The sequence below is a fragment of the Emys orbicularis genome, chromosome 3 (genome assembly GCF_028017835.1).
Source record: "Emys orbicularis isolate rEmyOrb1 chromosome 3, rEmyOrb1.hap1, whole genome shotgun sequence".
Classification (NCBI taxonomy): Eukaryota; Metazoa; Chordata; order Testudines; family Emydidae; genus Emys; species Emys orbicularis.
Window position 1 is genome coordinate 7,713,237 of NC_088685.1, and position 17,540 is coordinate 7,730,776.

The 17,540-nt window shown below is 43.9% G+C and overlaps 1 protein-coding gene across 1 annotated transcript in view; it reads right to left on the reverse strand.

Annotated features, from left to right (window-relative positions):
• Positions 1 to 17,540, reverse strand: part of ELP3 (elongator acetyltransferase complex subunit 3) — a 149,066-nt gene that overhangs the window by 92,564 nt on the left and 38,962 nt on the right. The window contains exon 8 of the mRNA XM_065401159.1: positions 4,016 to 4,177. Within this exon, the coding sequence (XP_065257231.1) occupies positions 4,016 to 4,177 (162 nt within the window). The remainder of the gene's footprint in view (positions 1 to 4,015; positions 4,178 to 17,540) is intronic.

Sequence of the window (17,540 nt, forward strand, 5' to 3'; positions counted from 1 at the left end):
TTCTGGCAGGGGGAGGAGGGTTACAGATCCCCTGGTGCGTGGCTCTGTGATCCATGATAAGGACCGCGGCATAAGATCTGTAACTGCCCTCCCCCGCCACAAAGTCACAGATCAACCCCCCCCACCCCCCACCCCACACACACACACACAGAACATGAAAACCACCTCCCAGACTGACCAGGGTAACTAGTGACTGCACTGTGTATGTGTCCTGATGCTGGACCTGCCCCCGCCTCTGTACCCTGCTAAAGGTGACTTCCCTGTGCAATTACCAAGCCCCTTCCCCCCCTTCAGACAGAGTCTCCTCCAAAAGAAAATCATGGAAACAGTAATTAACAGAAACGAATATTTTATTATGAACCACACATGAAACGGGGTGGGGGTGAAACTTGGATGGGGGCTTGTGTGAGGTGCGTAGGAAAGGACTTTTCAAATTTTGGGGAATGAGAGCCTTCTAGTGCTAGAGCAGTCTGCAGGGGTTGACTGAAAGTTTTAACGGCCCTTGCCGCCCCTCCTTCTTTGGACTTTGGGTGAGGGGGTGTGGGACTTGGTGGCGGGGGAGGGCGGTTAGAGATAGACTGCAGCGGGGCTCTGTCCTCCTGCCTCCGGTCTTGCAGAACATCCACAAGGCGCCGGAGCGTGTCCGTTTGCTCCCTCATTAGTCCAAGCAGCGTTTGAGTCGCCTGCTGGTCTTCCTGACGCCACCTCTCCTCCCGTTCCATGATTGCTCGGTGCATTTGGGACAAGTTCTCCCTCCACTGTGTCTGCTGGGCTGCCTGGGCTCGGGAGCAGCCCATTAGTTCTGAGAACACGTCCTCACGCGTCTTCTTCTTCCTCCGCCTAATCTGCGCTAGCCTCTGGGAGTGTGATGCCAGGCTGGGTTGGGAGACAGTCGCAGATGTGTCTGTGGGAATGGGAAAAAGGGAGTGAATTCCTGAGACAGATAAATGAAGTTGTGAACAAAGAACATAGTCTTTCTCTGTGAACAAGACCATGCACTGCACCTATCACATGCGCACTCAGGACAAGGTCGAATTTTCAGCCCTCGCCTTCAGTGCCTGGGGTCTTGCAGTGGCGATCTGAGAAGCGGGGCAGGACACCTGAACTTGTGTAGCAGGCAAACATGGTAAGCCGTAGACTTGTGGCTGCTTAAAACTTTAATAGTAGCACTGGCCTCCTTTCACATTGAAAGCAATGCCAGTCTCTGCTGGCAGCAATCAGGCAAGCATGAACTCTGCCCCTGTCCCACCCCCTCGCGGCTGTCCCAGGGAAAGATCCCTGTATGCTGCCCCTCTCCCGCCTCCACCGCGTGGCTGTAAAGCAGTCCCAATACTAACATTCCCCTCCCTAATTCAAAGCAGGGCATCATGAGCGACATCACCCTGATGAGGATCTCGGACAGCGACAAGGAACGGATGCTTAGGGAAAGCATGCAAAAACCAGGGCCGTATGCCGCCATGCTCTGCCGTGCAATGATCCCTGAGTACTTGATTGACTCCTGGCGCGGAAACGTCTCGTACCATGGAGGACCCAATAAGATCGCTCTGCCAAGGAACCTGATGCACAGGCTTGAACATTACCTCCAGGAGAGCTACGTTGAGATCTCCCATGAGGATTTCGTCTCTATCCCCGGACATATAGACCGGATTTTGGTGTAACTGTACTGGCAGGGACTACAGAGTGGAGCGTCTTGGGCAGCAGAATCATGAAAAACCGGACATTGTTAGATTTTTTTTAAATAGTTGGGACTAAATAGTTAAGCGCCTAAGGCAAAGAAATCATGAAAACCCCATTGTTAATATTATAAATATTCCAGTTGTTAAAAATAAATGTTTAGATGTTTAAATCACTTAATGAAAAACCCATTGTTAATATTATAAATATTCCAGTTCTGTTAAAAATAAATGTTTAGATGTTTAAAGCACTTACTGCTTGATCCTTCCCCTGATTCTGTGTCCGGGGTAACGGATGGGGACGGTTGGTAGGGGATCTCGGTAAGGGTGATGAAGAGCTCCTGGCTGTCAGGGAAATCAGCGGTGCAAGCGCTGTCGACTGCCTCGTCCTCCTCATCTCCTTCCTCATCTTCCCCGTCCGCTAACATTTCCGACGAGGAACCGGCCGTGGACAATATCCCATCCTCAGAGTCCACGGTCAGTGGTGGGGTAGTGGTGGCGGCCGCACCAAGGATGGAATGCAGTGCCTCGTAGAAACGGGATGTGTGGGGCTGGGATCCGGAGCGTCCGTTTGCCTCTTTGGTTTTTTGGTAGCCTTGTCTCAGCTCCTTGATTTTCAACGCGGCACTGCGTTGCATCCCGGCTGTATCCTCTCTCTGCCATGGCTTTAGAGATCTTCTCGTAGATCTTTGCATTCCTTCTTTTGGAGCGCAGCTCGGAAAGCACGGACTCATCGCCCCACACAGCGATGAGATCCAAGACTTCCCGATCAGTCCATGCTGGGGCCCTCTTTCTATTCTGGGATTGCACGGCCATCTCTGCTGGAGAGCTCTGCATCGTTGCCAGTGCTGCTGAGCTCGCCACGATGTCCAAACAGGAAATGAGATTCAAACTGCCCAGACAGGAAAAAGAATTCAAATTTTCCCGGGGCTTTTCCTGTGTGGCTGGTCAGAGCATCCGAGCTCGGACTGCTGTCCAGAGCGTCAACAGAGTGGTGCACTGTGGGATAGCTCCCGGAGCTATTACCGTCGATTTCCATCCACACCTAGCCTAATTCGATATGGCCATTTCGAATTTAGCGCTACTCCTCTCGTTGGGGAGGAGTACAGAAGTCGAATTTAAGAGAGCTCTATGTCGAACTAAATAGCTTCGTGGTGTGGACGGGTGCAGGGTTAATTCGATGTAACGGCGCTAAATTCGACATAAAAGCCTAGTGTAGACCAGGCCTAAGATTGAAAAGTGCTATATAAGGGTTAGTTATTTAGTTTACTTGACTGCTTGGTTTGCTTGATAGGCTAAAGTTATTCTTGAACATTACAGCTTTGCTCATCTGGTCAGGCATTGAATCTGGTACTCATGCAGCAATGAGATTCTGTACCTTCATGCATCAGCCACAATAAGACTAATCTTTGGGGGGGAAACTGGCTTCAGACTCAAATGTCAAGTCTCCAGAAGAAAATGTCTGAGATTTTCAATTACTGCACAATTGTCACCTCTAAGTTTGGTAAAAGGTAGTTTTTTTAAGCCAATTTCCATATTCCCATTTCTCTGTAATTACTTATGCTATTGGTTTATTAAAAATCTTAGGTAAATAACTGGTGTGTGCGATAAGGGTAAAGGTAAGCTTTATATAAATCTCCGAATACACAAGTATTCTGAAGTTAACAGGATCCCCAGTTCTGCAACAGTATGAAGCATATTTCTCCCCCAGCAGGTTACGAGAATATGAACTATAACATTCTAGGTGCTTTGACAGTGATTTTGTCATCACTGGTCCAGGGCCACAAAGAAGCTGTCAAGAAGTTCTTACTTGTACACTTCCCGGCCTCTGAAAGTACTGTCTATGCAGAATGATCCTGATTCAAGAAATCAACAGGTTTAATTTCTGGCTATAAAATAGACTGCGATGAGTGTCAATTATAAACACGTACCTGACCTGCCTCACACTCTGTCTGTGCCAAGTGCCCTGTCTCTTCTTTAAAATCCTTCAGGAATGACCACCATGACCTAATGCCATGCTTCCTGTACATATGGTACCTCTTCAGATTATTTTGTACAGATTTTAATGTACCATGTACCTACTGAAGTCTTTGGATTGTAAATTTCTCAGGACAAGGACTCTGATGTTTGTTTGGGCACATCCTACTTACTTTACAAGCTTGTAGAGCTATAAAGACAGTACCCAGCACTATAAAATACTTATGGAACAGGAACATCAGTATAAAATTGTACAGAATTAGGCTGGCACTCTGAAGTATTTGTTTCCAGGCATCTTATAAAGTACTCCACAAGACAAACAATAAGCAGTCACATTGAGCTTTACTCTGAAATATTCTTCTCACCTGTTGGTATCTCTGGCCACGTCCTCATAGACACTTTGCACTCCAATCTCCAACCTTGTGCAGCCGTATGACAACATGTCACTCAGGTGCCGCTTCAAGCAGTAATCAGGCCTGGTCTCTATGGTGATCCCAACACACTTTGTGAGGCTTCTTTCTGAGTACCTGTGATAAAAAACAAGCTCCTTGTTACGATCACAAATCAGTCACAGACTGTTCAAAGCAGTCCAAAGATTTCCAGGTGTCAACTTTTTACAATTTCCTCTTCAACTAGAACCAGGAAAAGAGAAACACACTATAGCCTGGCAATCAGAATGGACCCAACACTGTCACAATGTGAATATACATAGTTATATACATCTACAATAAAAGTTTTACTCATTTTTTAATATTAAAAAAAGTGGAATATGCCTGGGCTCACAAGGCTTCTTTCAAACAATACTTGTTGGGAAGAGGAAGATATCCCCTGAACTGATCAAGCCCTTTTGTGCTAGCAGCAGTGAGAAGCGGGGCCTATATAAGAAGGGAAAGTCAAGATGGGAAATAAAAAGGTGAGCTGAGTTACACCACAACAGCCAGTCTGACATACTCAGCTAATACTTCTATTCAGGTAATTGAGGTGCATGTTTCTCCGAATTCTACAAAATCTTAGTTTAGATAAAGCTCTGTATAATCCACTCGTTTCCTGTTCCCAAGGAGTACGGTTGAGCTCCAAGAGGCAGTGGAGTTGAGTAACGCTCTGAGCTTCATTTACGTCTGACATTGCCCAGGGGAGCCTCATTTCAACTCTTTTTCTTTATGGGACTAGATGCATAACACAGACTAACTGACATATGGTGTTACAAAAACCCTCCAACAAGAAAATAATATTCAGGAAGTTACTGCAAAACTTAATTCAGTGGCTTGGGGCACAGGATAAAAATAAAAAGTAATATTACTATTGATACTTGGATAAAAACTGTCAGACATTAGGAAAAGGTTGTCTTTTAAAAACCCACTGTGAAGTGTATTCTGATTTGTAAGAATTAAAAAGAAAAAATCTTGTCCTTGTTTACAAATAACTAATGGTCCCATATCAGAGGGTATATATGCATATTAAGGAATAAGCCACCTTCAGTGTTGTGTAAAAATATAAAGAGAGGAGGAAAAGGGAATCAGAAATAATTATTTTTTTCTCTTGAAGCAAATTCATAGCAAAGTTATGAACTGCTGAATATAATGAACACCAGAAGACCCCTAACTACAGTGGTTACAAAAATACTGTTATGATTCCAGTGCAGCATGATAGCTAATGAAACTGCCTTGCTTAACTCCTTGTATGCTGTAAATAAAAGAGTGGCTGAGTTAAAATAGTGAAATAAAAATAAAATGGATATTATAGTATCAAAGAGGGCAATCCAAGGGATTAAAACCAGGGAGATGGTTTCAGGATTCATAACTGGCAATGCCTACATCAGAATATTGAATATCAACACACCTTTCAAATCATCTGGTTAGCTCCTCCTCCCCTAATTTCCAAGATCCCTCCCAGAACAGTATCACCATTCTTCTGGAAAAGGACTAGCTGAATTTTCCTGGTCATTGTCAGTTTTCACTGGCTGGAATCTTACGCTACAAATGCCAGCCATTGCCAATTCATAAACAACTGGAAGGACTAAAATCATACTTTTCCCAACAAACCTCTCTGGGACTGGACATGTTTTATGTCCAGAAGGAATGAAAGGCAGTGACAACAACATACATGGAAGGAAAGAACTAATACTGGTCAGTGCCTGTGCTCTATGTTTAGCAGGTTTCTATTTCTACAATTGAATTATGCTCATCAGCCACGCATCTGGCTACAATGTCTCTTGTATATATATAAGTATCTATTCTATGAAGATTTAAAAAAAAAGAAAAAACACAATGCTCATACTGAGCAGGCCATTTGAAAACAAGAATCATTCATTGATACTGCAGTTTTTATTTGTTAATTTGCAAGGAGAAACAGAAGGCGGAAGTATATGCCACTCAGCATTCTACTGCAAATGATTTTGGTAAAAAATCTTGCTCGTTATTCCCTGAAACATGCAGATGCAAGGGAAATAAGAACGCTAGAGAGAGAAGAGGTTTTTCTCCTCCCATTAAGGTGAGAAATAACAAAGTAAGAGAACAATAGGATATTTTAGCATCACTCCTGTTTGCAAAAGGATAAATCTATTTCACTTTGAACTTAACATTTAATTAAAGAGCGTCACAAAACTTGTAAAGTTATAAAGGGAAATGGACATCTTTACAGCCACTTACAAGGCAGCTGAGATCTCCCCTCAATCAACCTCACTGTCTCCCTTTTAAGCTAATAGTTATCTTTGATTCATCAACTACTTCCTAGAACTGCTGCATTGGAAAAGTACAGCACTGGTTGACAGACAGTAGCATCAGCGCGTCAAGGGCTAGGTAATTTTACAGCCAATAACATTTGTAGTTATATGTGCCAAGAGAGAGGTAATCAAATCCCAAGCATCATGTTATAGGCTGATCTGGTGTATTGTGCTTTTCTTGGTCTTCCTTAAAAAGATCAGGTATAAGCTACTGCCAAAGGCTTAACAGTGACTTGATGGAACACTGGTCTAATCTGGTATGGTAAATTCTACAGCAGATGGAAGTGTCTGCCATGCCTCCAATCTATTGTGAGCTGCCATAAATAAAGAGTAGAGGGAAATGTCTTTTCAACCCTGCAAACACAGACGGAAGATTACTAAGTTTCAAAATACACAGAAAAACAACAAAACCTCAGATAATCATGAGAGGATAAATTAATATAAGAAAGGTTGATGCATAGATATTACGCCAGACACATCAGAAGTGATTAAGAAACAGAAAATAAGTTGACAGAGAGTCACACTTAGAACTACAAAAGATTATAATGTAATGGAAACCAAACACATCTACTGGAAGAATGGAAACTGACCCGAGTGAACATTGTTTAAAGACATCCTAGACTTATATACTCCTTTTACTGTAGGGACGGTGTTGCTAAAGGACACCATTAACTTGAAGAATTACACTTCTCAACTGAAAGTTCTGTACCCATGAGTTAACTGCAACACTTACAGCTAAGATAAGCAGAAACACCTTGGTACTAGGGCTAATGGACAAAATAAACCTGGAATGTAGAGATCAGTTTATACATGAACAGCACATGGATAGAGCATGCTGTACAGGGATTGGTTCCTGAGACATAAACAAGCAAGTCATGAAGCACATGATGCAATGTATAGTCAGGAATGCAGATGTTAGTAAACATGTATATAAGGAAAAGTTTCGCTATGTAACTTTAGATTTGTGACAGATTTCAGAGTAGCAGCCGTGTTAGTCTGTATCCGCAAAAAGAACAGGAGTACTTGTGGCACCTTAGAGACTAACAAATTTATTAGAGCATAAGCTTTACTTGCCCCATAACCTCAGCCATGCTGAACACAACGCCATCTACAGCCTCAGAAACAACTCTGACATCATAATCAAAAAGGCTGACAAAGGAGGTGCTGTCGTCATCATAAATAAATTGGAATATGACCAAGAGGCTGCTAGACAGCTCTCTAACACCACATTCTACAGGCCATTATCCTCTGATCCCACTGAGGATTACCTAAAGAAACTACACCATCTGCTAAAAAAACTCCCTGACAAAGCACAGGAACAAATCTGTACAGGCACATGCCTAGAACACAGACCAGGGGTATTCTATTTGCTACCCAAGATCCATAAACCTGGAAATCCTGGATGCCCCATCATCTCAGGCATTGGCACCCTAACATCAGGCTTGTCTGGTTATGTGGACTCTCTCCTCAGGCCCTATGCTACCAGCACTCCCAGCTATCTTCGAGACACCACTGACTTCCTGAGGAAACTACAATCCATCGGTGATCTTCCAGAAAACACCATCCTGGCCACTATGGACGTAGAAGCCCTCTACACCAATATTCCACACAAAGATGGACTACAAGCTATCAGGAACAGTATCCCCGATAATGTCACAGCTAACCTGGTGGCTGAACTCTGTGGCTTTGTCCTCACCCACAACTATTTCACATTTGGGGACAATATATACCTTCAAGTCAGCGGCACTGCTATGGGTACCCGCATGGCCCCACAGTATGCCAACATTTTTATGGCTGACTTAGAACAACGCTTCCTTAGCTCTCGTCCCCTAACGCCCCTACTCTACTTGCGCTACATTGATGACATCTTCATCATCTGGACCCATGGAAAAGAAGCCCTTGAGGAATTCCACCATGATTTCAATAATTTCCATCCCACCATCAACCTCAGCCTAGATCAATCCACACAAGCGGTCCATTTCCTGGACACTACTGTGCTAATAAGCGACGGTCACATAAATACCACCCTATCCCGGAAACCTACTGACCGCTACACTTACCTACATGCCTCCAGCTTCCATCCAGGACACACCACACGTTCCATTGTCTACAGCCAAGCTCTAAGATATAACCGCATTTGCTCCAATCCCTCAGACAGAGACAAGCACCTACAAGATCTCTATCAAGCATTCTTAAAACTACAATACCCACCTGCTGAAGTGAAAAAACAGATTGACAGAGCCAGACGAGTACCCAGAAGTCACCTCCTACAAGACAGGCCCAACAAAGAAAATAACAGAACACCACTAGCTGTCACCTTCAGCCCCCAACTAAAACCTCTCCAGCGCATCATCAAAGATCTACAACCTATCCTGAAAGATGATCCCTCACTCTCACAGATCTTGGGAGACAGACCTGTCCTCGCTTACAGACAACCCCCCAACCTAAAGCAAATACTCACCAGCAACCACACATCACTGAACAAAAAGACTGACCCAGGAACCTATCCTTGTAACAAAGCCCGATACCAACTCTGTCCAGATATCTATTCAAGTGACATCATCATAGGACCTAATCACATCAGCCATACCATCAGGGGCTCATTCACCTGCACATCTACCAATGTGATATATGCCATCATGTGCCAGCAATGCCCCTCTGCCATGTACACTGGCCAAACCGGACAGTCTCTACGCAAAAGAATTAATGGACACAAATCTGACATCAGGAATCATAATACTCAAAAACCAGTAGGAGAACACTAACCTGTCTGGTCATTCAATGACAGACCTGCGGGTGGCTATTTTACAACAGAAAAACTTCAAAAACAGACTCCAACAAGAGACTGCTGAGCTGGAATTGATATGCAAACTAGACACAATCAACTTAGGATTGAATAAGGACTGGGAATGGCTGAGCCATTACAAACATTGAATCTATCTCCCCTTGTAAGTATTCTCACACTTCTTATCAAACTGTCTGTACTGGGCTATCTTGATTATCACTTCAAAAGTTTTTTTCCTCTTACTTAATTGGCCTCTCAGAGTTGGTAAGACAACTCCCACCTATTCATGCTCTCTGTATGTGTGTATTATATATCTCCTCAATATATGTTCCATTCTATATGCATTCGAAGAAGTGGGCTGTAGCCCACGAAAGCTTATGCTCTAATAAATTTGTTAGTCTCTAAGGTGCCACAAGTACTCCTGTTCTTTTTAGATTTGTGATGTACCTTGCATCCAGTCCATGTTTGAGCCTGGCCAGCTTGACCATAGGGTTGCAGGTATGCCAAATAAAGGTATCCGAGTGACGAATTCTGGAGTCTGAGTTTTTGAGAACCAAGTGGAAAAGGGTTTCATGGGATGCCAACAATAACATGTACTGTGGAGCACAGAAACCCTTATAAAAAGAAAAGGTAAGGAATGGGGGGGAAAAAATCAGTACATACTGTGTTAACGGTTCTCTATCAGATACTGGATTTTTTTAAATTAGTCAATATTAAAAAAGTCAAGTTGGCAGTGTTTCTATTTCAAAGTACAGTCAATGCATCAGAGCATTCACCTAGCCAGTAATCATGAAAAAGAAAGGATGGTCAGATTTATGCTCTGTGGTAAGGAGTTTCCTTCCTGATAGAATGGTCAAGGCTTCTATTTATTCTTCTAGGAGCCCACTACTGCTTTGCTATTCAGTTTATGCAAGAGAAGGTTAAAAGGTGACCTGATCTTTGGTCCACATATACCTACACAGGGAGACGATTTGATAGCAGAGGACTCTAATTTAGCAGACAAAGACTGAACAAGATCCAATGGCTGGAAGCTGAAACTAGACAACTTCAAATTCCTAAGGCACAATTTTGTAACAATGAGGTTAAGTGACCACTGGAAAAACTTATTAATAGATAAGGCCAGAAGGGACCACTGTGATCACCTAGTCTGACCTCCTACATTAATACAGGTCATAAGATTTCACTGACTTAATTCCTGATGAAACCAGAGCATATCTTTTAGAAAAAGCATCCAATCTAGATTTAAGGATATCCAGTGATCCACCATGACCCTTGGTAAATTGTTCCAATGGTTAATTACTCTCACTGTTAAAAAATTTACACCTTACTTCCAGTCTGAATTTGTCTAGCTTCAACTTCCAGTCATTGGATTGTGTTCTACCCTTCTCTGCTAGGTTGAAGAGTCTTCTTAGCAGATTTCTGTTCCTCATGAAGATACTTATAGACTGTGATCAAGTCACCATTTAACCTTTTCTTTGATAACCTAAATGGATTGAGTTCCTTGAGTCTTCCACTATAAGACATGTTATCTAACCCTTTAATCATTTTCGTGGCTCTTCTCCAAATCCTCTCAGATTTATCAGCATCCTTCTTGAATTGTGTAAAGACCTGGACACAGTATTCCAGCAGCGGGGGCACCAGTACCAAATACAGAAGTAAAATAACCTCTTTACTCCTACTCAAGAGACCCCTGTTTATGCATCTAAGGATCACAGCCCTTTTGGCTACAGCATTGCACTAGGAACTGGTGTTCAGCTGGTTATCCAGCATGAACCCCGCCGCCTTTTCCCAGGCTAGAGTCCTCCATCCGATAAACATGGCCAGCATTCTTTGTTCCTAGATGTGTGACTTTTTAAAAGATATGCTCTAGCCAATCAAAAGTTATGGACTTGATGCAGGAATCACTGGGTGAAATTCTACATCCTGTGTTATGCAGATCTCAACAGTCCTGTAACGGGGTTGGGATGCATATGCACAACCGAGTGTGTCTGTTATGTCCCTTGGGCCCTTAAAACTTGAAGCTGTACCTGAAGGTCAAATGTTTCCTCCTAATCATGAATCCCTACAGGAAGTTGCATATTATGCTGCCTGTCTCTTAGACAAGCAGGGTCAGGGAAAGGGCTCTCTGCTTCTGTCAGGCGGAAGGCATGAAAGGGAGATATTTACAGAGAACAGGAACCAGAACAGCGTGATCCCATGGAAGAAGGGCTGTAATGACTGTGACAACTGGAAACAAGGGCTAAGAGAAATGCCTGAGGTGCAGTGAGACAGTTGCTTTGTTTTGCATCTTTGCTTTTTAGTTAAAAAAAGCCCTGAGAAAGAAAGGAACTGGAATTGCACAGTTGTTTGGAGTATTTCACCTTCCCCAACCACTGGATCAACCTACCAGTTTTAAAAGTCCCTACTGGCCTTAAAAATGTATTAGTGTTTATGTGTTAGTGTTTCCCAAATCTGATGTACTCAGTTTGTTTTTGAAAAAATAACAGGAGTACTTGTGGCACCTTAGAGACTAACAAATTTATTAGAGCATAAGCTTTCGTGGGCTACAACCCACTTCTTCGGATGCATCCGAAGAAGTGGGTTGTAGCCCACGAAAGCTTATGCTCTAATAAATTTGTTAGTCTCTAAGGTGCCACAAGTACTCCTGTTATTTTTGAGGATACAGACTAACACGGCTGCTACTCTGAAACCTGTCAGTTTGTTTTTGTAAATTCAGCCAGGACTCAGAGTGAAGAAGTGTTCTTTCCTTTACAAACATCAACAAAGGTCTTATAGACCATATTATTTCCCCCCACCCCACCGCGTTACACCTGTGCACCCCTACAACTATCAGTAGATTTGCACAGATTTACTGAATGGAACATCAGTTCTTCTGAGGGTGCACACGGAGAAACAGAATCCCCTGTTCTCCTACTCTGATGATTTTTGCAGGGCTCACAGGAGTAAAAAGCAGTAAAATCTAATTTTTGTCACACTGAAGTAAGCAGATTTGACTCTGAATTTACACTGACAATTTTAAACAAAGCATTTAACAAAACAACTGTTTTTTTCTCAATTTCACTTTAGTTTGAAGGCAGTGATCATTTTAGGGACCCAAACTTCATACAATCAGCAACTACTTACATTTACTGTTTATATTATGATAGAGTCCAAAGGCACCAACCAGGATCTGGGTCCCAACATGTGAGGTACTATACAAACGTAGAGAGTAAAACCCCTATTTAATTAACTAAATGGGGACTGAGTTCATAAAATCAAAAAGATCATAAAGCTGAACATCTCAAAATTACAGTAGGTATGGTACATAAGTGCAATATAGTGCACTGCCTCGCTTTCTACTTGTCTTTCAAAACACTGCAATTTCCAATGCATTGAAGGCATAAGAACGTAAAAGAGTTTTGGTTTGTTCTTCGTCATCATCACTTTCATTATACGGGGTTTTTTTCCTCATCGGGAAAATGGTTCCTATAAACAAGATTGGTGTTTATAAAAGCAAGGTTCAACTGTAGTAAGACAGCCCCGTCCTAGAACGCTTACAAGCTAAAATGACAAAAAGATACAAGATAAGGATACAATGTACAAGCAAAGCAATCAAGGCAGGTGCAGGCCCATAGCAGGTGAATTCCATGCCTTGTGTGTCACATTTGCTTACATATTTTAACTGTATTGATAAAAAAGCCCTTGTTTTAGGGGATTTTGCCTGGAACATTTGGGGTTCAAGTGGGGAAAAGGAAGAGTGAGTGGAGAGAGAAGGAGAACTGAGGGTCAGAGAAGGAGAAACGGGAGGATGAAAGGAGGGTGAGCAGTGTAACAGGGGCAGTGAGGTTGGTCAGTTGAGGGGTGATAATGTTAGGAGAAGGGATGGAAGGAAGGAGTAACAACCACCAATACAGCAAATAGTGGAGGGGAAAGAGGGGAAGTCCAGAGTCAAGTTAAGAGATCACTGAACAATGTCAGGAGACTGTGAAGGCCCAGTATCCCAGGTGAGCCCTTCTGAGGGTGTCCTGGAAAACCTTGGTTTACTCCCTGTGCACTCAGCTCTAAGCAGTGCACTTTGGAAGAAGCCCCAAAGATATAGGTATTTCCACAGTTCACCCTCTGCAAGTTTTTAGGCTTTTTCCTCACAGGCGCCTCAGTTCCACTTTCAAATGGTTCCTGCCATCCCCAACCTGGCTCAAGAGAAATGCCAGTAAGTATGTCTACACAGGGATAAAAAAAAAAACCAGCAGCTGGCCTGAGTCAGTGGACTCGGACTCAGGCTCAGGCTCCGAGGCTGAAAAATCACTGTGTAGACCGGGGTGGGCAAACTTTTTGTCCCAAGGGCCACATTGGGGTTCCAAAACTGTATGGAGGACTGGGTAGGGAAGGCTGTGCCTCCCCAAATAGCCTCGCCCCTGCCCCCTATCCGCCCCTCCCACTTCCTGCCCCGACAGCCCCCCGTCAGAACCCTGCCTCATCCAACCCCCCTGCTCCTTGTCCCATGACCGCCCGCTCCCGGGACTCCCCAACCCCAACTGCGCCCCCCCGGATCCCACCCCCTATACAACCCCCTCTGCTCCCTGACTGCCCTGACCCCTATCCACACCCCAGCCCCCTGACAGGCCCCCTGGGACTCCCATGCCTCCCCAAACCCCCCTGCTCCCTGACTGCCCCGACCCCTATCCACACCCCCGCCCCCTGACAGGCGCCCCGGGACTCCCACACCTATCCAACCCACCCTGTTCCCCGTCCCCAGAACCTGCACCCCATCCAACCCCTTCCCTGTTCCCAACCACTACCATCCCCCAATCCTCCGCCCCATCCAACCGCCCCCTGCCCCGACTTCCCCCAGGGACCCCCTACCCCTTATCCAACCCTCCCGCTCCCCACCTCCTCACCATGCCGCTGAGAGCAGCAGGACTGGCAGCCATGCCATGCGGCAGTGTAGCTCCAGGGGAGGGGGGACAGCGGGGGAGGGGCCAGGGACTAGCCTCCCCGGCTAGGAGCTCAAGAGCCGGGCAGGATGGTCCCGCGGGCTGTAGTTTGCCCACCTCTGGTGTAGATGTTCAGGCTTGGGATGGAGCCTAAGCACTGGGACCCTGCGAGGGTGGAGGGTCCCAGTGCTTGAGCTCCAGCCCGAGCCTCTACTCAGCAATTTTTAGCCCCACAGCCCAAGCCCCGCGAGCTCAGGTCAGCTGACCCAAGCCAGCTGCAGCCACAGAGCTTTTATCCCCCTGTAGACATGCCCAGTGTGTCCATGCATTTGAAGTTACAAAAAAAGGTGCACTTAAACTATCAGTATGCACGAAGTATGAGGAAAAATCTGAATATCATGTATGAACAACATGCAAATTCCTTAATTAGGCAAGCCCCAGTACATAAATTTTCTGTCTCTCTCAAACTCTAATGGCCTTGCTATATCATTACTCTAGCATCTCAGCAACAGCAATAATGAGCTCAATATCTACAGTTTTCTGCTGGTGAACGTGACAGGCATTAGATCTTACTCACAGAACACGTAGTTAGAAAGTCACATTTGTGGTAATGCAAAATGTTCATAGTATGGACTCCGTAAAGCTTACTGCTAACACTGTGAAGTACAACTGCCTTTGTATCACAGCACTTCACGACTTCCTTTATCATTGATGCCAGAAATAATATACGTCAAAAAGGGTTCTGTTTCACATCAGCACCAGTTCCTCAAGGATCAGTTTTACAATAATGCAACAGCTACAGTACTTTAAAAATAAGGTAATTATTAACTGAGACTAAACTATTACTTGGCTAATTTTCCTAAAGTAACGCTATTTACATTGTCTGCTAAAAGATCCGCAAGAACAATCCTTTTTCTGAAATGCCACCACATTAGATCAGTCACAAACCCATTCCCAATGACAAATACATCATAGTTCAGTACAATTTGGTGGAGACCCAAGACATGATCTCTGTGTAAAAGAATATCAATTTTAACAGCTGGAATTCTTAACTTTTTTTTATTCCCTTCTCAATTTCTTTAGTGATGAATGGAACGAAACTGACACCTCTGAAAGTCCTTTATCCACAGAAAAAATCCATGAGCAGCAGCACTGCAAGCCTCCTCTACCCCATTCTGTCAACATACCTCAGCCTTGAGCCATCAAAATAGTTCAATCCATGGTCCATGTAAATGTTTGGCTTGAGTGCCAATGAAGAAGTAACTATGATAATTTAGGGGATTAAAGTTTCACACAGTTTTCAACTCTGCTCTCAACCTTCACAAAGCAACATCATAACCTTATAGGGTACACACCCTCCCAGTCACAGAGAGACACTAGCATTGGTACAGAACTCATGCAGTATGTGAGAGACGGAATGGGTGATATGGGGACGTGCATAAATGTCCAACAGCACAGAACTAAGGCACGCATGAATCCCACAATCATAATCCTGTCAAAATCTGTAGTCATTGCCTTAGATCTCCAAATCAACTTCTTAAGAGCTTCACCTCTGGAAGTGTGCGTGCTCTGGTGGGTGCAATATACAAATCTTCTTGGCAGAGTCATGGGAAGACTCCTTAAAGAAAACCCTAGAGGATTCCCTGGGATAATAAACATACTTAACCCCACCCCAGGGATAACAAACATACTTAAATCCCACCGTCCATCTTCAAGATGAAGGCAACACCAATGTCTAAACACAGTTTTTTTCAATACAAATTCAAGGTGAACTGCAATAAAAAGAACCCAAGTGTGAATGAGCTTACAGATGGAGTGAAACTTTTCAAACAAAACATATATGTAGCCCTGTGGCAGGAGCTAGACTGCCACAACTTTCATATGCACCTTTGCCAAAGACTAGAAGATCAGAAAAAAAATAACCTTTTATCAGCCAAGATATTGGAATGGGAAGCAGATTCTTATCTCCTCCTCCACCCCCCCCCCTCCAAATTTTCTGATGTTCATGAATTTGTACTGGTGAGGTGCCAGCTCCGGAGACTGAAATCCTTCAGGTATTCATGGCACACCCCTAGCATTCCTCAACCTGACTTGGCTTGGGCATGAGAGGGGAGTTCGCTCGCCATGGCCCATTCAGTCCTTGCCCTCTCTGCTGGTGTCATCAAGCAAGCCAACTAGTGCCAATTGTGATATTTTCTGTTAAACTGACATGTCCACAGCAAGCTGAATATATTAGTCACTTAAGTGTCTTCAGACAGCCACTAGGAGAATTTGCAGTTGCTTAACTGAAAATTTTCCCTTCTGTAAATGGATAGATCCACAGGTCCTAAGTTACTACCCAATTGAGCTGAGGACCTGCAACATATGAAAGTTTTCTTGAGAAACTGAGCCACATCTGTCATTCAAACAGTCAGAAGAGATTATTTAATTTGTCACATGATGGAAGATATTTAGGGATTCTTATTTCCACTATGTATTAATTTATTTTAAGATTTTAACCAAGCACCTACCATTACTCCAACACAAAAAGTGATCAGCTGGAGCAACAGACAATTCCCATGCATCAGAATTCAAAAGGGCTTGGCCACTAATACGTAACACATTTTAGACGTTACATAATTTATTATTGTATTAATTAGAATAAATACTTGGTACTTATATAATGCCTGATTCCTTAGCCCATGCTCAACCCACTAGACCAACCATTGTCAAAATGTGGAACCCTTGCTGGTGGTCCATGGAGAGGTGTCAGGTCATATAATGCTGGCTCCACTTCATTGCTTCCAAACACTTCTGCAGATGTCCAGGCTCTTCATTGCAAAGAAGGACTTGGCTGCCTGTAAAAGCAGCTGAAAACAAGGAAGAAGAGAAGAAAAAGGAGCCACCAGTAGAACAACTAAGAATAGTCAAATATTTTCCCCACTAAGGAATTGCTGTAGTGGCCTCAGGGTTGTAGAATAGTTGTAAATAGAGGTGATCCAGGTGACAACGAATAAGAAGCAAGATGTGTCCCACATCTTCAGAATGTCTTGTAGTCCTACTACCAAAAAGTGTAAGAGAACTCCCCGCACTAAATAACAGCTTTCCTCCTACTAAACGACGGAAAAATGATTCATGACCTCTGTGACAGGTTGGATCACAGAAACCCCCTTGGGAGCTGCCACCCAATGTGCAAAGACTACCCCTGCTTCCGTTTTCCCTGCCAGCTCAGGACTCCAGCACCCTGTCTTGCTGAATTAGACACTCCAGTCCACTTCAGCACAGACCCAGGGTCTGAATCACTTGTCCCAAAGCTGCAAGTTTACCTAAAAACAGCTCACAGGAGTGTGCTTGTCTTTAGCACCCAGATGCCCAACTCCCAATGGGGTCTAAACCCAAATAAATCCGTTTTACCCTGCATAAAGCTTATGCAGGGCAAACTCATATAACACTGATAGAGAGATATGCACAGTTGTTTGCTCCCCCAGGTA